General features: G+C 43.1%; 1 protein-coding gene across 7 annotated transcripts in view; it reads right to left on the reverse strand.

Annotated features, from left to right (window-relative positions):
- BICC1 (BicC family RNA binding protein 1) overlaps window positions 1-25068 on the reverse strand; it is a 172233-nt gene extending 147165 nt beyond the window's left edge. For all 7 annotated transcript variants that reach the window (XM_072129721.1, XM_072129720.1, XM_072129723.1 and 4 more), the window contains exon 1: window positions 24727-25068. In XM_072129721.1, the coding sequence (XP_071985822.1) occupies window positions 24727-24910 (184 nt within the window). In that variant the 5' untranslated portion in view covers window positions 24911-25068. The remainder of the gene's footprint in view (window positions 1-24726) is intronic.
- Window positions 25069-25468: the final 400 nt, after the last annotated feature.

The following is a 25468-nucleotide window of genomic DNA, read 5'->3' on the forward strand; positions in this document are numbered from 1 at the left end:
TCCATCTTCGGCCGTAAGAACATGCGTGCGGCTCCATTTTCTACGGAGAGGGAGCAATGCTCATCCGTCCTCCGCTCCAGGGCACCCAACATGTACCTGCCCGACCATAGCCGAGAGGGCACACGTTCATGTAAATCCAGTGGTTCCACACATGGTGAGCGTTTTCAGCTACGGAGCAGGTTTACCCACTTTTCCAACGGTAAGACACAATTCTTTTCTTTCTAGTTTTACAACTATTTAGAATCTCAGACAAATAAATCCATGGTGGATCTCCGATGTGTGGTCAGTTTAGCCAACAAGGATTCCTGTAGCATCACAACTTGCATGGCCCAACTACAAAAACATATGAGAGCCGTTACCTAGGGAGCGCGGCCTTGTTGCGACGTAACAGCCAGAGTGTGTTATCTAGGAGTGAACTAAAGTAACAAACCATTAAAAAGTAAAAAAAAAAAAGAAAATGATGAAAACAAAAAGATTACCATCACATTCACAGCTATTAAGCAGAAAAGCAAGAAAAAAAAAAAACCCTACAGCAAGCAAAAGTATTAACCTATTAATGATTACCTCCCCCCCCAGCAGACCGGCCAGGCAAATTCCACAGGACTTAATCACCAGGCAATATGATATATGCTCCATGTATAAGGGTAGTAAAGTTAATAAAATATTTTTTGTTTAGAGCATAAAGAATTTTGTAAGATATAAGAAAACTTAAATAGATACATCTAACTTGGGCATTTTCAACGGCATGTACATGGCTTTCTGAATCACACAGCGTTAGAAATTTTGGAGCATAAATTTGCTAAGCTAAAGTGAGAATCCCACAAATTATAATAAGATCTGCACAATATATATACAGGCGATCCCCTACTTTAGAACACCCAACTTACAGACAACCCCTACTTACAAACGGACATCTGGTAATTGGTAATTTACTGTACTTTAGCCCTAGGCTGCAATGATTAGAGGCGTCTGTAATTAAGATTTATTGTTAATCCTGGTTCTTATGACCATCCATCATTTTTTAAATCCAATTGTCAAAGAGACCAAAAAAAATTTTGGCTGAGGTTACAATTATAAAATATACAGTTCCGACTTACATACAAACTAACAGAACCCATCTTGTATGTCTATACTGCCTGTATGTACAATATGTATAGTACAAAAACTGCACACAGATATTTTTGGCATTTAGAGTAGAGTAGAGAATTTACTCTTTACAATACCATTTTCCAAAAACATTTTAGAAAAAAAATGTAACTGCAAACATCCCATTTATCATAGAAACTATGGAGAACACTTCAGCCATCCTTAGGGCAGCACCTATGCTTGTGGACAGACAGAAAGGTCCCCCCCCCCCCCCCCAACCCTTTATAACACATTTGTGTTGCCAGCGCAACTCTCTGCGCAATGTTTCTGCAGTCAATAAAGTACCATGGTGATGTAGAGCCACCTATCAATTCTCCAAACAACGTCTCCTTAGGCCAGGATTCCTTCACATCCAATGAATAGCTCAGACAATAGCAAGACCACCAAACCCAAGACAAAGCGGGAGAAGAGCCATTAGTACACAACAAACAAAGGGACTGCAACAGAAGGTTTCTCAGGGTCACAATCACCACCAGATGATCGATGATCGAGTTCTCACATGGTGTAATATGGTCCAGCAAAAACATCACTGGTAACTTGTTGTTTACTAGACAGCTGCAAGGATTTAACTATAGCGCCAGACTTCAAAGGATATCAAATTATTCACTATTAGGATAGTCGCACATGCCGCATAATAAAACAAATATTATAGTATAGGAAATTCTCAAATTCTAATACACACAGAGCAGATTTTTTTCAGTGCAGAAACCCGATCTGGTTTTCCCAAAGTCAGGGATTTATGAAAGGAACGGTGGTCTACTGACTCTACGTGCAGTCCGGTTGAATAGAGAGCAGCCACAATCCCTTCAGGTCTATGGGACCAATGAAAAAACAGTCAAGGATCATGCATTTACAGGTGGTTCCCGACTTAAGGACACCCGACTTACAGAGGACCCCCTAATTACGACCTCTCTGCCCACTGTGACCTCTGGTGAAGCTCTCTGGATGTCAATTAAGTCAACCATCAGCTGTAGGGTGTCTGTAAAAAAAGCTTTATTGATAACCCTTGCTCCAAAGACAGCAAAAAAATTTTGAAAATACAATTGTCAATGGGACAAAAAAATTTGGTTTGCAGTTACAATTATAAAATATACCGGTTCTGAATTACATACAAATTCAACTTAAGGACCCATCTTGTACATAGCCTGGGTACTGCTCCTTAAAGTCAATTACGGCTTTGGAAAGACCAACTAAAATGAGCTTGTGCAGATTGGCAGCTATTCATTTTACACAAATCTTTCCAGAAGGTTCCTTTTTAGCGCAGCTTTATCAGGGCACAGATGTGATATAAAAGTATATTAGCTTATTAGGACCTGCAAGTAGGCGTAAATGGTCCAAATACACCCCTGGCTTATCATTGGTTCAGACTACTGCCTCCTCCTAGCAGCCAAGCTAGATACACTTAAAGGGGTATTCCGACTTCAGCAAATTAACGTTATTGTTCTTATGATTAAAAATAACAATTTTACAACATACTTTCTGTATCAATTAACAGTTTTCTAGATCTCTGCTTGCTGTCATTCTATAGGAAGCTTCTATGTTTACTTCCAGTGGACAGAAATCTGACCATGGTCACACAGGTGCACGGCTCGTTAGTATCACAGAAAGTAATCAGTTCTGTGTGTTATAACGAGCCGTGCACCTGTGTGACCATGGTCAGATTTCTGTCCACTGGAAGTAAACATAGAAGCTTTTATAGCAGGACAGCAAGCAGAGATCTAGATAACCGTGAGGAATTCATACAGAAAGTATATTGGAAATGTGTACAACCTTTCATTATTCAAACTATCAATTACTTGCTGAAATGGAAATACCCCTCTAAGTTTATAAAAAGAAGTCAATCAATGGGAAGTTAGTGGAGAAAAAGCCTATTACCATGAAAACATGGGAAGAATAATTAAAGTAAAATACAAAAAAAAAAAAAAAAAAAAAAAAAAGGCTTAAAAGGAATGACATCTTTATTGGCCACCCAGATAAATAATATTTATGAGCTTTTGGAGAACAGATGCCCCTTCATCAGGCAAGAAATGTTTCATTAAGATAATTAGGACATGGAGATAACATATCATTAAGATAAGCCTGAGCAATAAAACTCACATAGGAGGTGAGGCCATAAGAGTGGCGGGATCTGGAATCAGTCTCTTGGGGAATTTACAGTATGCTCATGTAATGCACCATAAATCCAGGTCTATATCGATCCCTTGTGTCAAAAAATGGAATGTAATCACCTTGAATTCCTAGGTTTTCAATCTTGAAGTGACCATTTAGTATTAGGACTAGAGATGAGCGAGTATACTCGTCCGAGCGTGATGCTCGTTGCTTGGACGAGTATTTAGCCTGCTCGATAACGAGCTTTCACTTAACAGAACACAGTGAAGAACACAGTGAAGAACACAGTGAAGAACACAGTGAAGAACACAGTGAAGAACACAGTGAAGAACACAGTGAAGAACACAGTGAAGAACACAGTGAAGAAGTTTCCGTACATCTGCTAACTTATCCGAAGACACGCGTGCCGAACGGTGTTCTTCACAATAGTATGTGAAGAACAATATGTGTGAAGAACACATTGCAGATGTTTCCATACATCCGCTAACTTATCAGAAGACATTATTTCTCAATAAAATGACACATTGAAAAATGCTCGAGTCTCCCATTGACTTCAATGGGGCTCGTTATTCGAGACGAGCATTTTAGTGCTCGCTCATCTCTAATTGGGACCTTTAAATTTGTCAAACTGTTATCTGGTCAAGAAAGGTTTTCCTACAGTGCCTCCATGTCCTGGTGTATGGGGTGTCCATGAGAGTTTCCCTGATGTTTATGTTATTATTGGGGAACCTTTTATTGGAACACGTACAAGAGAATGGGACAGGGATTGTATAGTTGCAGGGAAAGTTGGCCTTTCCTCTTGGCGATAAAAGAACAGTTTGGTGACCGTTTGTATGGTAGGTAGATCTGATGTTCTTCAATCTCTTGTATTTGTGGATTAAAGTTTGAAGATCCACAGTATTTTTCTCCTCCGATTTTGGGGAGGTTTACATAATTTGCATTTGTCCTTCTGTTTGTAATCCAGGAGGCTGCTCCTTGGAAACCTTGTGGCTCAGTGGATCCGCTCATCTATGTTCAGTTGGCGATACCCTTGCTACAGGAAAGTATTTCTTAGAGATGGAAGTTGTCTGGGTAGCACCACAGGGAGCAAAGTGTCCAAATTATATTATCCTGTTCAAGGCCAAAACTAAAAGGAGGAGATTAAACAATGCGCAGCACTAAACTTCTAACATAACTTGTGTTACACCGACAACCTACCCATCCTGCCCCAACAGGCTCTGAAAAGAATGGCCATCTTTCCACAAAAATGGCCATTTTTCATTCTACCATCAAACCCACTCTTCTTCAGTTCTCTATAGAACCTACTGTCTACATATTTACAAAAATGCAGTGATTAACGTGCTGGGCCTCAGTCGCAAATCATTTTAGATGATATGCGGAGGACTTAACTCTTTACCAGCAGGTATTACGAATGTGAAGGGTACCATTTTTGACAACAGGTCTTTAAATAAATCCATGAGTCAGGTGCTAGAGTACACCTTCTATTACAGACAGTCCCCGGGTTACATACAAGATAGGTTCTGTAGTTTTGTTCTTAAGTTGAGTTTGTATGCAAGTCGGAACCAAATACTTTATTATTGTAACCCCAGTCAAAATTTTTTTGGTCTCTGTGACAATTGGATTTTAAAAATGTTGGGTTGTCATAAGAACCAGGATAAACAAAGCTTAATTGCAGACACCTGTGATAACTGTTATAGCTGATTATTGTAGCCTAGGACTAAAGTACAGCAAATTACCAAAACCTTAGCAGTACTAAGGAATACTTTACTACAAAATGGGTATCGCCCCACTATTCGCAGATCAGTAGATCCAGTGAACCAAAATGTCTCCAAGGAGTAGACTCAAACAAGAGGAGGACAAGTGCAGAGCATCCCTGGTGTTCATGTTCCTCAACCTCCAAGTAAAAATCTTGAAGAAAATTGCAACTGATCTCCAAGCCATTTTACAAGGACAACAGACTAAACAAAATATTCCAGGATTTACCCAAGAAATTTCCCAGTCAGAAGTGTCCACACAGCACCAACCAAGACGGACACTTTTCTCTGCAACACGTGCTGTCATCAAGAATCAACATACACATCCCTAGAACATTCTCCTGTACATAATATGGTGCCTCCCATCAGATACATGGGGGGGGGGGGTGAAATCAACAAAGACCCTCAAAGCAAGAGGAATAAAAACACAGATACAACACAGCCAGGAGATGGAGACAAGAAAAAATAAAAAAAATTAAAATAAATTCTCTAGACAAGGCCACAGTATTGCAGATTTAGAGACCCTTCTACCCAAGGGTCACTTCAAGATTTATAAACTTGAGTTCCGAGGTTGTTATATTTAAAGGACTTGTTATAGAACTCCCCCCAAAAAATCCCTGCTCTTAGTCTCCCTTGTCTCCCTTCTATATGTAACTTAAAAGTCCTGGCTTATCTCAATGACTTATTACCTTGTGTACTCATTATCTTAAGGGAAACATCTCTTATCCTACATTAGTGAACTTGTCTGAAAAGGGTCTCAGTGATACAAAAGTTTGGAAATATTTCAACACACACATATATTTTTTTCAGAATAGAATAAAATACTGTGCAACCAAGAAAAATCAGGTAGTAAATCCTTAATTAGGTAACAGATAAGAATTGAAAGTTTTAGATTGATGTCAGTTCAGACCTACTGCCCCCCACCTAGGTCTTAGATCATGAAGCATGGCATAAATCCTGGCAACAAATTTGGTTCTTGTGTTTAGGGTGTCAACATACTATCATACCCTTCTGTCCCTTTGGGATTTGAACGTGCCATTTACTATAACACCCTCTAGAGGTTCTTCTTTGATTCCTGGAGTAAACAGACAAGCACACAACATGGTTGGTCTTTGAAACAGGAACAAAGTAGATATGACGGTAGGGCAGCATAGTGGCTGAGTGGGTAGCACTTCTGCCTTGCAGCACTGGGATCCTGGGTTCGATTCCCAGCCAGGTCAACATCTGCAAAGAGTTTGTATGTTCTCCCAGTGTTTGTGTGGGTCTCCTCCGGGTCCTCCGGTTTCCTCCCACACTCCAAAACATACTGTTAGGTTGTTTAGATTGTGAGCCCCATGGGGACAGGAACCAATTTGTCAGGCTTTGTGCGCTATATAAATAAAGGAATTATTATTATTATTATTATTGACCACAAAAGGGACAGGGCTCTGTGCAGCTTAGTGACAAATGATGCAAGGAGCCCCTTCTTCCCTGCTATATTATTTTAACACTTTAGCACGGCTGTTACGCGGGCAAGAAGGAACTCCTCCCATATATCACTATGATATAGGCTGCTTCTTCATGTGCACGGTGATCGGTTTGTGAAATGCGGTAAGCAGACAGTCTGCGATTTACTGACCCATCAGATAATTGGGATAATTAAATGTGGGTTTCCGTACCATATCTGTAGATGAACCATTGCTAATCTGTAAGAAACTTTTTTTTCTAAAAAGTAAAAGGGTAGACAGACAGAAGATGTTATATACTGTAGTTTTTGCATTATTTCAACCCTAATGCAATGCTGTAAAACACACACTCCAGAGGTCACATCCATGATATCACTTTAGTTTTCCCTCTGCTTCCACTTAACGTGAGGGATCTGCATGTAACATCATTTATTGTCAATGTCAAGTTCCTAACAACATGGGCTAGAATTGTTACATATACCTTATATACTCGAGTATAAGCCTAGTTTTTCAGCACAAAAAATGTGCTGAAAAACCCCAAACTCGGCTTATACTCGAGTCAAAAAAATAAATATATCTAAACTCTCCTTTCGGGTGACCCCTGTATATCTTCTGTGCGATCTGTCCGGCAGCGGCGGAAGGCTATATACACTGGGGCAGGGTCTGGCAGGCTATATACACTGGGGCAGGGTCTGGCAGGCTATATACACTGGGGCAGGGTCTGGCAGGCTATATACACTGGGGCAGGGTCTGGCAGGCTATATACACTGGGGCAGGGTCTGGCAGGCTATATACACTGGGGCAGGGTCTGGCTGGCTATATACACTGGGGCAGGGTCTGGCTGGCTATATACACTGGGGCAGGGTCTGGCTGGCTATATACACTGGGGCAGGGTCTGGCTGGCTATATACACTGGGGCAGGGTCTGGCTGGCTATATACACTGGGGCAGGGTCTGGCTGGCTATATACACTGGGGCAGGGTCTGGCTGGCTATATACACTGGGGCAGGGTCTGGCTGGCTATATACACTGGGGCAGGGTCTGGCTGGCTATATACACTGGGGCAGGGTCTGGCTGGCTATATACACTGGGGCAGGGTCTGGCTGGCTATATACACTGGGGCAGGGTCTGGCTGGCTATATACACTGGGGCAGGGTCTGGCTGGCTATATACACTGGGGCAGAGCCTGGCTGGCTATATACACTGGGGCAGAGCCTGGCTGGCTATATACTGGGAAGGCTGTGACCAATGCATTTCCCACCCTTGGCTTATACTCGAGTCAATATGTTTTCCCAGTATTTTGTGGTAAAATTAGGGGCCTCGGCTTATACTCGAGTATATACGGTACTATAAATTGGTAATATTGAAGAAAATTCCCCAAAATTAAAGGGGTTTGCCACCTTACCTTATGTATTTTGTAATGTGTGCACAAGTGTAGGGGGGGAGATAATTAACTAATTTACCAATAAACATCTATTAAAAGTTTTGCGCTGCTTTGTCTGATGAGTTAAAGGACAGGAGGCTTCAATAAAGCGCTGCAGAACTTTTAATAGATGTAGACTGTTAAATATCCAGCCCAACATAATAATAATAATAATTCTTTATTTATATAGCGCCTACAGATTACACAGCGCTGCACAAAGCATGACAAATTGGTCCCTGTCCACATGGGGCTCACAATCTAAACCTACCAGTATGTTTTGGAGTGTGGGAGGAAACCGGAGTACCCGGAGGAAACCCACGAAAACACGGAGAGAACATACAAACTATTTGCAGATGTTGACCTGGGTGGGATTCAAACCCAGAACCCCAGCGCTGCAAGGCAGAAGTGCTATCCACTCAGTCGCCGTGCCACCCGACATATTACAAAACGGCCAAGCACTTAGTTAGCACCAGAACCAATCCCTTTACAGACAACCCTTAGTCAGAAAACGGGCCTTGCTGGCCTTGCTGGGTGTCGTTACTTTACCGATCTGTAGCCCACGGTCAACAAAAGAGTTATCAAAAGGTGTCTTGAATAAAGTTTTATTGTTACTCCTTGCTTCCAATATTATCAAAATTCTATAGTGACGTGGATGAACCCCTCTTGTACGTATTGTCCATGCTTCCTTGCTTAAGTTTCAACTAGTAACAAACTTAATTCATGTAAGGTTGAATGGCAAAGTTGAATATAATCTTGCAAACTCCGTGCCAAGACCATGTGCCAAAAACCCAGCTCTGTTTGTATCACTGGACAACACTGAAACTTTCAGGCTTATGTTACATTTTATTAAATTTGCAATTAAAAACACTTCAGAAACGTACTCGGCAGAACAGAGGGATAAGCTTGTTCAACGTCATGTCCTCACACAAACCTGGAGACATCTGTATAGACGGTGACCATGCAAACCGAGGAGAGTGTATTCCTCTTGTTATCGTGCATGACCCCTTGTTACGTAAACAGCTAATTCTACTCAAATTATCTCAAAAGTGACAACATTAAAGAGAACAAGAAGGCGCTAAATATATACTTATGGAAAAGAACCTTTAGTCTCCAACAATTTGGGGCTCATTTACTATGGGTCCGTGGACAGAGTTGTCGGCAGGATTCCCGGCGATTTTTCGATTTGAGCCACAGTTAACAGGATTTTTGGAGCATCGGATTTCAAGTGGCAGGTTTCTGATGGCAATACTGAGCACCAGCTCAGGGTGAGCTGGTGCCGGCGCTTATTTTTGTTAGTGTTTTAAACCGCGGTATCGCGGTTTAAAACACTTTTTAAACTTTATAGCCGGCGCAGGGAGGTACGCGCTCGGCTACATAGGAAGTGAAGGAGAGCCGCGCGCATGGTAAGCGCCGAGCGCGTACCTGCCTGCGCCGGCTATAAAGTTTAAAAAGTGTTTTAAACCGCGATACCGCGGTTTAAAACACTAACAAAAATAAGCGCCGGCACCAGCTCACCCTGAGCTGGTGCACGGTATTGCCATCGGAAACCTGCCACTTCAATTGGTAGGTTTCCTTTAAGAATTTTGACAAGGCCTCTGTGACATGTTGGCATTGTGTCCCTGTATCAGAAGCAGAAGTGTACACAGTCATCTAAATGCACCGATTCTCTATTCTCAGCCGTCTAAATATGTCCGCTAGTTCCTTAAAGTCTTAGGGTGGTTGTCCATGACCCTGGTTTCGACCCTTGCTCAATTTGTCTTCTAGATTCAATGACCTGAACCCAGAACAAAAAAAAAAAAAAAAAAAAACACAAAACTGATCTACCATGCTGGGTTCAGTTCAGCTGTCCAGGGTTCTGGTCAGTAAATCCAGAAGACAAAACAGCGCAAAGGTCAGACCAAACTCCCCATGATCATCCACCTTTCGGATTGTTCTGAAGCATTTGCTTGACCTTTCCGAATGTAACAAAGAGATTTATCTTGCACGGACAAAATGGATATCACGAAAGTGGCAAAACATAGAAATACAAAGTAAACAAAACGATTTTGGAATTTTTACCCAAGATAGAAAAAAAAAATTTCGTTTTATCATTATTTACAAAATCTGTATTCACTCAATCAAGAATTCAGAAAAAAAAACAAAAACACGTTCCATAAGGCTTTATTCCAAATACGCAAGACTATGCATTTTGGGGTAGTATCCACTACTTATAGTCTTTTTTACATATATAATTGGACAGACAGACAGTCCCCTACTTAAGGACACCCAACTTACAGATGACCCCTAGTTAAAGACGACCTCTCTGCCCACTGTGACCTCTGGTGAAGCTTTCTGAATGCTTTACTATAGTCCCAGGCTGCAATAATCAGCTGTAAGGTTTCTAATGAAGCTTTATTGATAATCCTCGGTCCTATTACAGCAACAAAAAAAAAAAAAAGAATTCAAACCCCAAAATGGTCACTGGGGCAAAAATTAGTTTTTATCTGGATATACAATTATAAAATATACAGTTCCTACCTAGAACGAACCTATGGAACCTATCTTGTACATAACCCGGGGACTGCCTGTAAAGGTATAACAGAACTTGCATGGAGGGAAATCCCAGCTTGCAGGAGCCCTATGGAGCACATGGAAACCTGATCAAAGATTACACCTCAGATCGCTCCAAGTACAAGAAGGTTGTGCCCTATGAGCACTTGTATTTGTGTTTTTTTTCCTCTTCAATTTCCATTGTATGCATTTAATGACTGTATTGATTGAAAAATTGTTATTATGGGTTTTTGATTTAAAAAAAAAAAAAAAAAAAAAAAAAGAAAAGAAAGAAAAAAAAACACCACAGGTGAAAAAAAGAATGCTGCAAAAATTTGTAGCTTTTTGGAAAAAACACTGAAACTGGTCAAAGGTGTCTGTACATGTAACTGCTGTGATTATGTGGCATAATTAAAAGTTTATTTTGGAAAGACGGAGGCCATGGATAAAAAAGATATAAAGATTAAAACAGTCAGTGTCCCCCGATTATCATTGTGATGGAAGATTTAATTTAAATAATCAAAAATGGAACCAGCAGGTAAAAAAATCTACTATAGGAATTTTTTTTTTCACCGAAATTTTGAGACGTGGCATTTCGGCTGCTCTCTATTGTCCTGGGGGGCGAACAATAAATCTCAGCTGTAGCAGCTTGTACCCAGCACAGATGCTTCTGTATGCAAGACTGACACCTAGACAACCGATCCAGCCCTTCACTGAACAACAAGGGAGAAGAACCGACAAAGAGACGAGAGCATCTTTCTATGTATGAAACAATTAGGATGTAATAACTTTTTAATCAATAATAAACCTATTCTGAGGATAAATGATAATTATTCAGGACACAAGAGTCTCCCTTTAATCTGGCTGATGTGAAGCAGGAAAAACAAAACAAAAAAAAACCATATACAAAACGCACCAAACAATAACAACAACAACTTCTTATACTTCCCTTCTTCATCGCTTACATTGCCTCACGCCGGCAATCTTCAGTGCCGTGCCGCTGTTTGTGCCGTGCCATCTGAATACTTCCGTTCACCTGATATCGCATTATATTGAATGCTGTAGCAGGTGCTTGGCAGTGGTCAAGTGGGTGTGTCTGCCTCTGATATCAAACAGGGGCATGGCAGTGATGGGCAGCAATGCAAGAGAACGGGAGCAACGGAGAAGGTTATCATAGGTTTTTTTTTGTTCAGCCTCCGCCAGCTGGAGATTTTTTATTTTAAAGGCTCCTTTAAGTATGCACTGGAGCGGAGAACAACCTGTGGGCTACAGACAATATAGAGCAAACTTTGCTGCTCCTGGAGCACAAACTCTATGGGGAGATGGGTGTGGGGATAGAAGTACGGAGGTGCAGAGAGAGGGGGCAGCTAGTTGGGTAACATGTAGAAGGCGGGGTAGAGGGAAGAGATGTAGGGAGTTTAGTCCTGATCTGGGGCACCCCAATAAGTTTGCCAGGCTGGCGGATGAGGGGGATATCAGCTCATGGCTTCTAGCAACCAGGGGACTATTTGCTCCAGCAAGAATGGGGGCACAGGCAAGACAGATGCTGGTAGGGGGAGATAACATTATTAGGGACAGACGGGCAATGTGTCGTAAAGACCGTGCATGTTGCGGATCGAGTTGACAAATTACTGGGAGGGGCTGGTGAGGAACCAGCGGTCACAGTCCACATTGGCACTAATGACAAAGTAAGAGGTAGGTGGAAGATCCTTAAAAATGATTTCAGGGACTAGGGCCATAAGCTCACGGCAAGGACCCATAGACCCTATGGGTGGAGATAAGGGGAGTGGAAAAAGAATAATAAAATATTACTAGGGGTTTGTTATAAGGCTCCAAATATAATGGAGGCAGCAGAGGAAATGCTGATAAGTGAAATGGATGCGGCTTCAAAGCACAAGGAAGTACTTATCATGGGGGACTTCAATTACCCAGATATTGACTGGGGGGCAGAAACCTGCAGGTCCTTCAAAGGCAGCAGGTTCTTGTCAACAACAAAAGACAATTACCTGTCGCAACTAGTCCTGGAGCCAACAAGAGGCGGGGCACTGCTGGACCTTATCCTTACCAACAGACCTGATAGGGTATCAAAACTACAGGTTGGGGGGAACCTGGGGAATAGTGACCAGAATATAATTGATTTTATTTTACGCTTTATTAAGAGGGTTAGTGGAGGGGCAACCAACACTCTAATCTTCAGGAGGGCAAATTTTCAGCAGCTAAGGGAAGACCTTATAGGCATAAACTGGGACAATGGACAGAAAAAAAAAGGGGACATTTTCACAAATACTCAAAAGAGGCCTGTGAGAAACCCCTACCATTTGGGAAAAAGCATAAGAGAAACAAGTAAAAGCCAATGAGTAACTTCTGTGGTGGGGGAAATATTTTAGGGGCTTGTTAGAGATTCTGTCCTGGAGTATCTCACTGTGCACAACCTTAAGCCCCTTCTACACTGGCGTTTTTCACGCGCGAGTTCTGCGCGTGCATTTGACGCGCAGAACTCGCATTGCACTCTGTCCCATTGTATTCAATGGGTCTTTCTCCATTAGCGTTGTTTTTAACGCGCGTGCTTGCGTTCGTTTACACGCGCGTCAAAATCGCAGCATGCTCTATTTTTGCGGGTCACGCGCGTTTTTCACGCCCCATTCAAGTCTATGGAGATGCATCAAGAACGCAATGCACTCGCAATCATTGCAAGTGCAATGCGAGTGCAATGCGTTTTAAACGTAAGGGTTGCTAGGTGACCAGAATAACATTATTTCCCCTGCTCGCGATCGAGCATTTAATTAAAAAAACACAATGAAGAACAGTGAAGAATAGAATAAAAACATTGTACACAGTGAACACAGGATCATTTAAGATAAAAACACAGTGCAGAACACAGTGCAGAATAGATTACAGATGTTCGGCACATCTGCTTACTTGTCGGGAGATACGCGCGGAACGGCGCGAACAAAATAGCATGTGAAGAACAATATATATGTGTGTGAAGAACACATTGCAGATGTATTTAAACATCTGCAATGTGTTCTTCACACACATATATATTGTTCTTCACATGCTATTTTGTTCGCGCCGTTCCGCGCGTATCTCCCGACAAGTAAGCAGATGTGCCGAACATCTGTAATCTATTCTGCACTGTGTTCTGCACTGTGTTTTTATCTTAAATGATCCGGTGTTCACTGTGTACAATGATTTTATTCTATTCTTCACTGTTCTTCACATCTGCTAAATTGTCGGGAGATAATATACGCGCGGAACAGTGAAGAATAGATCGCAGATGTTTGCAATTTATCAGAAGACATTATTTTTCAATTAAATAACACATTTTAATCCCAAACCATGGTCCCTTTGAAAAATGCTCGAGTCTCCCATTGAATCGCGCGTGAAAAATGCGCCGAAAACACGAAAAAACGCTAACAACACGCGCGTGAAAAACGCAAAAACGCTAATTACTCCAAGTAAAAATGGAACAAAAATGCAGCCAAAAACGTCAGTTTTTCACGCATTGCACCCTGACGTGAAACGCAACGCTAGTGTGGAAGGGGCCTTATAGCTCAGCGTCAGCATGGGTTTAGTCTGACAGGACAGATCACACATAATCTGATTGGCTTCTATGAGGAGGTAAGTTCCAGACTGGATCTGGGGGACGCTGTGGATGTTGTATATCTGGACTTTTCCAAGGCATTTGACACCGTGCTGCATAAAAGGTTGGTTCATAAAATGACACTGCTGGGAATAGGAGAAAATCTGTGTATTTGGGTAATCAATTGTCTTAGTGATAGAAAACAGAGGGTGGTCATTAATGGCACATTCTCAGATTGGGTTGGCGTTACTAGTAGAGTGCCAGAGGGGTCAGTATTGGGGCAAGTTTTTATTAATGACCTTGTAGTGGGTTTACACAGTCAAGTTTCAATATTTGCAGATGATACTAAGCTGTGTAAAGTAATTAATACTGAGGTCCATAGTATAGCATTACAGAGGGATTTGTGGAAGCTGGAGGAATGGGCAGAGAAATGGTTGATGAGGTTTAATGTAGATAAATATAAAGTTATGCACTTGGGCCACGGAAAGTAGTCAAGTAGGAACCAGTCAATTACTTGGTAAAACTCCAATAAATCGGGTCACATACAATGGGCCAGTGGTAATTGTGTTTCATTGGCGGGAAGAGATCGCAAACATGGTCAGAAATAGGACCTGCTCCCAAATTTGCTGTTGGCTTATACACGTGGGCGTGACAATGAGTTCTTATTGTCTGACCTATCGTTTTTTGCAAGTTTGCTTGAAAAGTTTGTGACCATATAAGTCAAACTCAAATATTTCAGAAAATGGTTGAAAGCCAGAAAAACTACAAGAACCAATACCCTGTCCAAAATGTTGTAATAAACAAGAGGAGGTGTGATGCTAAAAACAGCTTAGAATCATCCAATTGTAGTCACTGGGGATCTGCGTTTCCCCCGCTCTGTTCTGGGGGGGAACGTCTTTTGCAGATGGTATCAACAGATTTACTGCTGCGCTACATATGAAGAAAACACTAGGCAAATATCAATAGATATTTCAATTACTGCCTCGCCCCCCCCCCCCCCCCAAAAAAAAAAAAAAAAATATTGTGCACTGTAAAATAAATTGGATATTTTATGCTCCGAGTAAGTACCAAAAAAGCCAAGATTCCAGGAAAAGAAAGACAACATCACAAACACAATACAGCAGCGCAGATAGGTTACCCACAATGCAGCAGCCCCAATTCACATGAACGTGCCTTTACTCCGGCACCAGGTACCAGTTATATCAAGCCTGCAAATTGTCTCCTATCCACAGGGTAGGCGATTAAAAGCTGATCAATGAAGGTCCGACAGCTAGGAGGACCTCCAGGGTCCTGTTCTCTCAAATTGGTTAAGCCACTCTATTAGTATGGGATTGTAAGAAATTGTTGAGCACAGCGCTCGCCTATCTCCAGCACTTAACAGTGCATCAGATAGCACAGACAATCATCCAGTACTATTAAGTGGAGTAGCATTTGACAAGTATATATCCTGCAGCTCCACAATTATAGAGAAAACGGTGCCCCCGTTCTGCAGATTGCTTGGAGTCCTCTTCTCATGAGTGGACATCCGAGCAGTTTGATCCTCACTGACCAGCTTGTGGTAATTTGTAAACATGGTACAATCTCTTAAACCATTTACATGCATACATATGGGCAGCACGGTGGCTAAGTGGGTAGCACTTCTGCCTTGCAGCGCTGGAGTCCTGGGTTCTAGTCCCACCCAGGTCAACATCTGCATAGAGTTTGTATGTTCTCGGTGTTTGTGTGGGCTTCTTCCGGGTACTCCGGTTTCCTCCCACACTCCAAAACATACTGGGTAGGTTGTTTAGATTGGTCTCTGTCCCCATGGGGCTCACAATTTGTCATGCTTTGTGCAGCGCTGTGTAATCTGTGTGCGCTATATAAATAAAGAATTATTATTATTATATAGACACATACATATATTAGTCATATTGATATTGACACCCTATCCATTTTTACTCTTTCCTCTGTGAGAAGCAGCTGATTGGGGAAGGGGGATGCTGGGTATGAGACACTCACGTATCTGATATGATCTGACTCATACTGGACTCATCAATATCAATAGATCATTATAGATATTTTGTTTTCTTCATTTGCATGACATACCGTATGTCCCCATAATTTCGTAATATTTTGTCAAAGGCTGTAATTTTTAATCTTTTTTCTATAAAAAGCTTTTCTGTCTTGAAATTCCCCCACAACCGAACAGTTACATCAACAAAAGGCATCTGCAAGTGTCTTGATTCCAAGTGCACCATGTAAGCCTTATGGGGTTCATTAAAAAAATATGTAGTAAAAACAATGGAGGTCTTTCTGTGACCCGCCAGAAAGCAAATGGCTCCTCACAGGACAGGACTTTTTCTCCTGATAATTAAACATAAAAGACTGTAAGCTCTTGTGTCACCCCCTCATCCTCATAGTCTGTAAGCTCTTGTGTCACCCCCTCATCCTCATAGTCTGTAAGCTCTTGTGTCACCCCCTCATCCTCATAGTCTGTAAGCTCTTGTGTCACCCCCCCTCATCCTCATAGACCGTAAGCTCTTGTGTCACCCCCCCTCATCCTCATAGACCGTAAGCTCTTGTGTCACCCCCCCTCATCCTCATAGACCGTAAGCTCTTGTGTCACCCCCTCATCCTCATAGACCGTAAGCTCGTGTCACCCCCTCATCCTCATAGACCGTAAGCTCTTGTGTCACCCCCTCATCCTCATAGACCGTAAGCTCTTGTGTCACCCCCCCTCATCCTCATAGACCGTAAGCTCTTGTGTCACCCCCTCATCCTCATAGGTCTGTAAGCTCTTGTGTCACCCCCTCATCCTCATAGACCGTAAGCTCTTGTGTCACCCCCTCATCCTCATAGACCGTAAGCTCTTGTGTCACCCCCTCATCCTCAGACTGTAAGCTCTTGTGAGCAGGGCCCTCACTCTTACAGTTCCATATGACTGTTTGTGCTCTGTAATGTAATATTACATTTGTATGTCCCCTATGATTTGTAAAGCGCTACGGAATATGATGGCGCTATATAAATAAAGATTATTATTATTGAATGAAGAGTGGAGCTGTTTCCAAGTAAAAACACAAGCCAATGTTCATTGTCATTTCCCAGCAGCGTCACATGAGGCCACATGAAGGATTGACACAATCCGCATAGTAAAATGTTTTAATTTCTATAAAATAACATTAAATCAAAAGCAATAAACATTCTTTGTAATGAAAAAGTTGAAGGGGTTGTCCACTTTCAGCAAATAATTGATATTGTTTGTGAAATACAAAGTTACACAATTTTCCAATATACTTTCGGTCTGAATTTTTTTTTTTTTTTTTTAGATCTCTGCTTGCTGTCAACAGGAGACTTCAGTGTTTACTTCCTGTGGATAGAAATCGGTCTATGGTTTTCATTACACATCTCTGATTACTCTCCACTACTCTTACCAGGGATCGTTTTCTATCCATAGGAAGTAAACAATGAACCTTCCTATAGAATGACAGCAAGCAGAGATCTAGAAAGAATGAAAAAAAACTTAAATTTTGTTATCCAACATGTAGATATGTAGAAAACTAATGAATATGGGGAAGGGATATGAGAAAGTAACGGATTCATACATTTTATTATCACAAGATCAAGATACAGAGAGCATCAGAAGTGACAATGAAGAAGTACAGTATATACTTGACTATAAGCCGACCTGATTATAAGCGGAGGCCCCTAATTTTTCCAGAAAAAAAAGGGGTAAGCCTACTGACTCGAGTATAAGCCTAGGGTGGGAAATGCATTGGCCCCTGCCCCCAGCCTGTAGGCAGCCAGCCGGGCCCCTTAGCACATATTTTGTGCTTTAAAAAGCGGCTTATACTCGAGTATATAGAAGTAACTTTTGTATAACTTTGCATTACACGGATAATATCCATTATTTGCTGAAAGTAGACAACCCCTTTAAAGCCAATTGCCCTCAAGTGAATACAGTCAAAGGAATTTCTCAGACCAAACCTCCAATCACTGTACTGAATCCACCCATCATGTCAGTACAGTCCAATGATACCAATGATCTGTTCTGGGGAGTCCCTCACGCACAAGTGTTTTTCTCCCTCTCACGAGCAACTGGCCCATGTCTGAGAAAATAAATACCAAATTCTGGGAAAGAGTTTCAATGATATTACAGTCCGTACCACCGCAGCTTACACTTTATATACACACATCACTGCTGCAGTCAATCACCGGCCTCAGCAGCATATGGTAGAAAACTACTGAGGCCAGTGATTCGTTATAGAAGAGACGTGTATAAGGAAGGGTCATTGCTGCAGTCAATCACCGGCCTCAGCAGCATATGGTAGAAAACTACTGAGGCCAGTGATTCGTTATAGAAGAGACGTGTATAAGGAAGGGTCATTGCTGCAGTCAATCACCGGCCTCAGCAGCATATGGTAGAAAACTACTGAGGCCAGTGATTCGTTATAGAAGAGACGTGTATAAGGAAGGGTCACTGCTGCAGTCTATCACTGGCCTCAGCAGCATATGGTAGAAGACCACCGAGGCCAGTGATTCGTTAAATAAGAGACGTGTATAAGGAAGGGTCACTGCTGCAGACATGTAAACACGTCCTGGAGGATAAGACTGGACACATGGCCATGGAGAATGAGTAAGTATAACTTGTTTTGCTATTTTAACTCTTTCCCAACCTTTGGGTATTAGTTTTGTAACTTGAACACCCCCCTCCCCCCCCCCAACTCTAAACTAATATGAAATTATAGATGGATTTCGTACACCAGAAAAAATGCTTTAATGATAAATAGTCATTGACAAAACTATTCGGGAGAGATGTGGAAATCAGCGGCCACAACATCCGCACGACACGGCCTGAACTAAAACACAACTTGGATCAGGGTTGAGGAGGTCGTCGCAATACAGGAAGTTCTTCAGTTCGAAACGAGTAGATTTTCCTTCCAGACTCTGGCGGCTCAGAGGAAGATTATTCATCCCTTCTCCAGCCTCAAATCACACACACTATAGGCTAGAAAAATGATTCACTCCGCTCCCAGAAAGCCCCCGTCTTCCTGACAGCGCTAACACTTTAGATCTGTCTTTGTTGCGTCTCCCGCCACCCCCACAACTTGCACTTTTATATAAAATCCGGACATTTTAGCCAAACTCCTTTGTATCTGAAGTCCCTTTTCTCCCTCATGTGTGCTCAGCAGAGCTCTGTCTGTAGCAGCCGCATTCTTTCCAGCCCAAGCCCCTAACCTAAAAGCAGATGTTCTTCATTTTATTTCAAGTCATGTTATTGTGAATACATTTCTTGGGTCCCAAGAACTACAATCATTTAAAAAAAAACATGTTTTCGTTCCATCCTTGCTCTTTACTTTGATTGAAGAGGCCGCTATAGGCACTAAAAGCATTCTCTAGTTATAGAAAAGTGCATAGAAGAGATAACATAGCGGGGGTTAAGGCTGGGGAGATCCGCACCAGGGAATGAGACTTTTACATCTCATACATTACAGCATAAACAAAGCTCCTCTTACTTATAGTCCTGGGCTCAATGCTAAACCTGTAACAGCAACCCCCAAATACCATGTGACTATAAAGTTTGACTCCAACTTTTGCACCCCTAGATAACCCTTCCCTTGGACAAATGACTGTTTGCTTATATAGTAACTACTGCAATAATGAAACATAAATAACAAAAGTAAATAAACCTGATACATCATAATAACTCATTTTCCTTGTAAACATGTTCTATAAAATGTATCAATTCCAAGTCACTGAATTTAAACATTGCACACAAAACGAATTCTAAAAAAGCCAAGTTCTGCTAGTTCTAGGTTAAAGGTCACCTGTAGATCAAGATGATTTGACCTTAAGGGGAAACAGAGTAAACAAGTCAGTCTTGTAAGCAGGTTATTTACTACAGTATTCAAAGGGGCAAAACCTGCAAATAGGGAATCCCAAATTAGATTAAAGGTTATTTATAATGGATGGGGTCAAAGACAATGCTGAATATCCGCCACAGAAATGTAGCCTTTGCATTATCCTACAATCAACCACCGCAAAAACAACTCGTAAAAAAGGCTGGTTTATGTGGCACCCCTTTTAGGAACCGCCGCAGCCATTCAGTAGCTTTCACACGTAGCAATGCAATGGCTGGAAGTAAAAACTGCAGCAAGTGCTGAATGCTGCAGCTTTAAAATCCACAGCATAGGTCACTTTCCATTGCAGGTTTTGTAGATGAGAAGTTGTAATGTAGCGAGTGTACAATACAGGGGGTTACCTGCCGATGACCTAGGGCTAGTCTTATCACCGATGACCTCTACTATTAGAAGAGACACAGCCATTAGCTGAATTCTCTCTACAGGGGTAGTGGTGGTGCTTAAAGGGGCATTACTGTTACAAAAGGAAAGGGGAATAACAATGAGGGTCTTCTGTACCCCCAGATGAATAAAGCAGCCTGTTGCATAAACATTGAATGGATCTTCAGTGTGCATGTACTACATGCCCCTCTTCATTTGGGGTACACAACAACCCCCGTTCTCTTGATCCTTGGATGCCCCACTGTTGGGAACCCTCACCATTCTGTGTATACACCTTTAATGTACCCATTTCAATGACTTTTTAACGGTGCACAGACTAATACCTTGCAGTAAAATGACGCTCTGTCTGCCAGAGACCCCCAGCATGTACAGATGAAGCACATGTGAAAGCCCACTCTAATAGGGCACATAAACAGCAATGGAAAAAGGGGTCCGTCAATCCAGCAGACAACCGAACTTCCAGTATAACCAATTTTATCTCATTATCTTCTTACAGCATAAAAAAATCTTAAGACCAACATAGTGTATATCTGAATAAACGGGGTAAAAAACCAACACGTTTCATGCCGCTACCTGACACACTGAGAACCATGAGTACGTGTGCCAGATTGGTGCAATCAATCGCATTGTTTTTTTACCCTTTATTCGGAAATACACTATGTTAGTGAAGAAAATTAAATAAATTGGTTGTACTCCATGCACACCATGGAGAAAAAGTTGATTGGCACTCACCAACTCTTTTAAAATTGTTCAGCTTTATTCATCCAGAATGAGACAATACAAAGGTACAAGGATAAGGTGCAATACGAAGGTCAATCTGACGCGTTTCAGACGCTAAGGTCCTTAATCATACTGATTGATCATTAAGGACCTTAGTGTCTGAAACGCGTCAGATTGACCTTCGTATTGCACCTTATCCTTGTACCTTTGTATTGTCTCATTCTGGATGAATAAAGCTGAACAATTTTAAAAGAGTTGGCGAGTGCCAATCAACTTTTTCTCCATGGTGTGCATTTGTGTACGAAAGTGGAAGACTCTTTCCTGGATTGAGCACCTGGTGGTGGGCGCACATGTTTTTCCTCTTTGCATTCTCATTATACTGGAAGTTCCGTTGTCAGTTCTGGAATGAAGGACCCCCAATCTATTTAACACATATGTCTGTGCAAAGTATACAAGGGGACGGCTGGGACATTCCCTGTGCGATAAGGAGAATCAAACTTTACATTTACTGTTATCACATAAACAGTAGCTGTCCCAATGTGACAAGAAAGTGTTTCCTCCTTTAGGAAGGACATCATCACATTTAGCCAAAAGCTGTCCTAGCTGACCACCAGGTAAATGAAAAACTAATGTTAGGTCTGTTCATTGCCAAGTATTCACAGAAAACCAGAATAAATCACTATAAGGGGGCGTATAGTGTGACAATGTTACTAATGTATATACAATGTATTTAGTCTAAGATATCAGGAAAGTGAAGAAGAAGAAGAAGAACACGGAAAAAAGAAACAGGACTCGGATAACAGATCAATAAAGTCATAGGGTTGTGTCACCAACATGTGGGAATTACAACTCCCAACATTCTGGAGCATGAAAGTAGTGATACAAGATAGGAGATGTTTACAGGGGTTCTTATAACTATGTTGACAGGTGGCACTGCCCCCTCCACAGAACTCATGTACCCCCATAACTGGGTGGCAATAACAATTACAAAGAGACAAGTCAAAAGAGACAAAAATATTACTCATTTCCATTTGGTTATGCTGAGAGGACATTGGATTGGGACACAGACAGAACCTGCAATCTGATACATGGGTCATATGTTAGACAGCGATGCCAAACCCAAGGACTAAGAACCCATCACCACAGCCAATGGGCACCGATGCCAGGGTCATGTACTGGTGCTGGGTGCAGCCGGACTTATAATAATCAGCATTATATAATACAACACTTGGCATCTCTCACACTATTATTTCCAGTTTCCTTTAGGTGATGGTCCCGCGGTGTCATGGCGCTGCCAAGGGCTCAGTGTGGCACCAAGTGTTCCACAAAGTAACAGACCGCGTGCATTACACCATGTATTATAGCAGATTTCAAGATCTTTCAGTGGTTTAAAATAAGAGAAAATTCTGGAAAAGCCATATATTATATGCTGTTACCGAGGGTCCCTCCAGGGGGGCATAATGGGGGGTGTATAGCCAGGAAAAGGGGTGAATTTCCAATATATCTAAAGTTGGTCACATAAAGTAAGTTCTGAGGTTCATATATAGTAAGAGTGACACCAACTAAGTGTATATAGCGAGTGCAATGTATTCAGTGCTGGGGGTGGGGGGTCCCTAGCTTTCTATACAGTCAGTGCCGGGGGGTCCCTAGCTTTCTATACAGTCAGTGCCGGGGGGTCCCTAGCTTTCTATACAGTCAGTGCCGGGGGGTCCCTAGCTTTCTATACAGTCAGTGCCGGGGGGTCCCTAGCTTTCTATACAGTCAGTGCCGGGGGGTCCCTAGCTTTCTATACAGTCAGTGCCGGGGGGTCCCTAGCTTTCTATACAGTCAGTGCCGGGGGGTCCCTAGCTTTCTATACAGTCAGTGCCGGGGGGTCCCTAGCTTTCTATACAGTCAGTGCCGGGGGGTCCCTAGCTTTCTATACAGTCAGTGCCGGGGGGTCCCCAGCTTTCTATACAGTCAGTGCCGGGGGGTCCCCAGCTTTCTATACAGTCAGTGCCGGGGGGTCCCCAGCTTTCTATACAGTCACTGCCGGGGGGTCCCCAGCTTTCTATACAGTCACTGCCGGGGGGTCCCCAGCTTTCTATACAGTCACTGCCGGGGGGTCCCTAGCTTTCTATACAGTCACTGCCGGGGGGTCCCTAGCTTTCTATACAGTCACTGCCGGGGGGTCCCTAGCTTTCTATACAGTCACTGCCGGGGGGTCCCTAGCTTTCTATACAGTCACTGCCGGGGGGTCCCTAGCTTTCTATACAGTCACTGCCGGGGGGTCCCTAGCTTTCTATACAGTCACTGCCGGGGGGTCCCTAGCTTTCTATACAGTCACTGCCGGGGGGTCCCTAGCTTTCTATACAGTCACTGCCGGGGGGTCCCTAGCTTTCTATACAGTCACTGCCGGGGGGTCCCTAGCTTTCTATACAGTCACTGCCGGGGGGTCCCTAGCTTTCTATACAGTCACTGCCGGGGGGTCCCTAGCTTTCTATACAGTCAGTGCCGGGGGGTCCCTAGCTTTCTATACAGTCAGTGCCGGGGGGTCCCTAGCTTTCTATACAGTCAGTGCCGGGGGGTCCCTAGCTTTCTATACAGTCAGTGCCGGGGGGTCCCTAGCTTTCTATACAGTCAGTGCCGGGGGGTCCCTAGCTTTCTATACAGTCAGTGCCGGGGGGTCCCTAGCTTTCTATACAGTCAGTGCCGGGGGGTCTCTAGCTTTCTATACAGTCAGTGCCGGGGGGTCTCTAGCTTTCTATACAGTCAGTGCCGGGGGGTCCCTAGCTTTCTATACAGTCAGTGCCGGGGGGTCCCTAGCTTTCTATACAGTCAGTGCCGGGGGGTCCCTAGCTTTCTATACAGTCAGTGCCGGGGGGTCCCTAGCTTTCTATACAGTCAGTGCCGGGGGGTCCCTTTCTATACAGTCAGTAGTGGGGGGTCTCTATCTTTCTATACAGTCAGTAGTGGGGGGTCTCTATCTTTCTATACAGTCAGTAGTGGGGGGTCTCTATCTTTCTATACAGTCAGTAGTGGGGGGTCTCTATCTTTCTATACAGTCAGTAGTGGGGGGTCTCTATCTTTCTATACAGTCAGTGCTGGGGGGTCTATCTTTCTATACAGTCAATAGTGGGGGGTCTATCTTTCTATACAGTCAGTAGTGGGGGTCTATCTTTCTATACAGTCAGTAGTGGGGGTCTATCTTTCTATACAGTCAGTAGTGGGGGTCTATCTTTCTATACAGTCAGTAGTGGGGGTCTATCTTTCTATACAGTCAGTAGTGGGGGTCTATCTTTCTATACAGTCAGTAGTGGGGGTCTATCTTTCTATACAGTCAGTAGTGGGGGTCTATCTTTCTATACAGTCAGTAGTGGGGGTCTATCTTTCTATACAGTCAGTAGTGGGGGTCTATCTTTCTATACAGTCAGTAGTGGGGGGTCTATCTTTCTATACAGTCAGTGCTGGTGGGTCTATCTTTCTATACAGTCAGTAGTGGGGGGGTCTCCATCTTTCTATACAGTCAGTACTGGGGAGGTCTATCTTTCTATACAGTCAGTACTGGGGGGGTCTATCTTTCTATACAGTCAGTACTGGGGGGTCTAGATTTCTATATAGTCAGTACTGGGGGGTCTCTAGCTTTCTTTACAGTCAGTACTGGGGGGTCCTGTCTATCCCTCTAGTCGGAGCTGAGGTTTCGGCACAGTGTATAAGTAGTCGGGATGCCCCGCTCATTGTCTGGAGAAGTTTTCCGTTACCTTGTAACATGGTCTCCAGCTTCTTCCGATCCACTCGGAACCTCTCCTCTCCCCAGTCCGGGTCGTGCGGGGCGGGCGAGTCGTCCTCGGAGCCGGGGAGCGGGGAGTCTGTGCTCCTCTCGCTGTTGGATCCCGGGTCGGACTGGTTCGTGTATCCGCTCATGGAGTCGCACTGAGCCGCCATGGTACCGCACCAGTAACGCGCCGCACTCAGCGCTGCCAGCGTCCGACCATACACACGGGGCAGCAGCAGGGATCCGCTATGTGCTGACACTGAGTGAGAGTGAGTGAGTGAGTGAGCTCCCTCTCTGGCTGCAGGACACACTCACATACAACTTCCACCGGGAGCGCTCGCTGACGTCACCGGCTCACTCCATACATGTGCTCAGCCGCTGATGACGTCACCACACGTCTGTATACATCACCGCCATGGCTGCTATATACGCAACTACTGCACAGATGATCAAGGAATTGCCTGAAAATTGCTTTTCAAAGGCAAATAATGCACTAATAACTTCCCTACTATAGGGGGCGCCACTGAACCTGATGCTCTGGTCAGGGTCAGACTGGTACTAGAGACCCCCGGCAGTCCAGTCCACATACAGTGGTGTGTGGCTTTTATATTGTGTTCTGGTCAAGCCCCATGGGGACAAGGAAAACCAAAAAAAGTGTATGTTCCCCAAAGTTCTAAGAACCATAGGACCGGGTCCAGTTTATCAATCATTTGTGACACAGAACAAGT

This window comes from Engystomops pustulosus, chromosome 11, assembly GCF_040894005.1.
Source record: "Engystomops pustulosus chromosome 11, aEngPut4.maternal, whole genome shotgun sequence".
Taxonomy (NCBI): domain Eukaryota; kingdom Metazoa; phylum Chordata; class Amphibia; order Anura; family Leptodactylidae; genus Engystomops; species Engystomops pustulosus.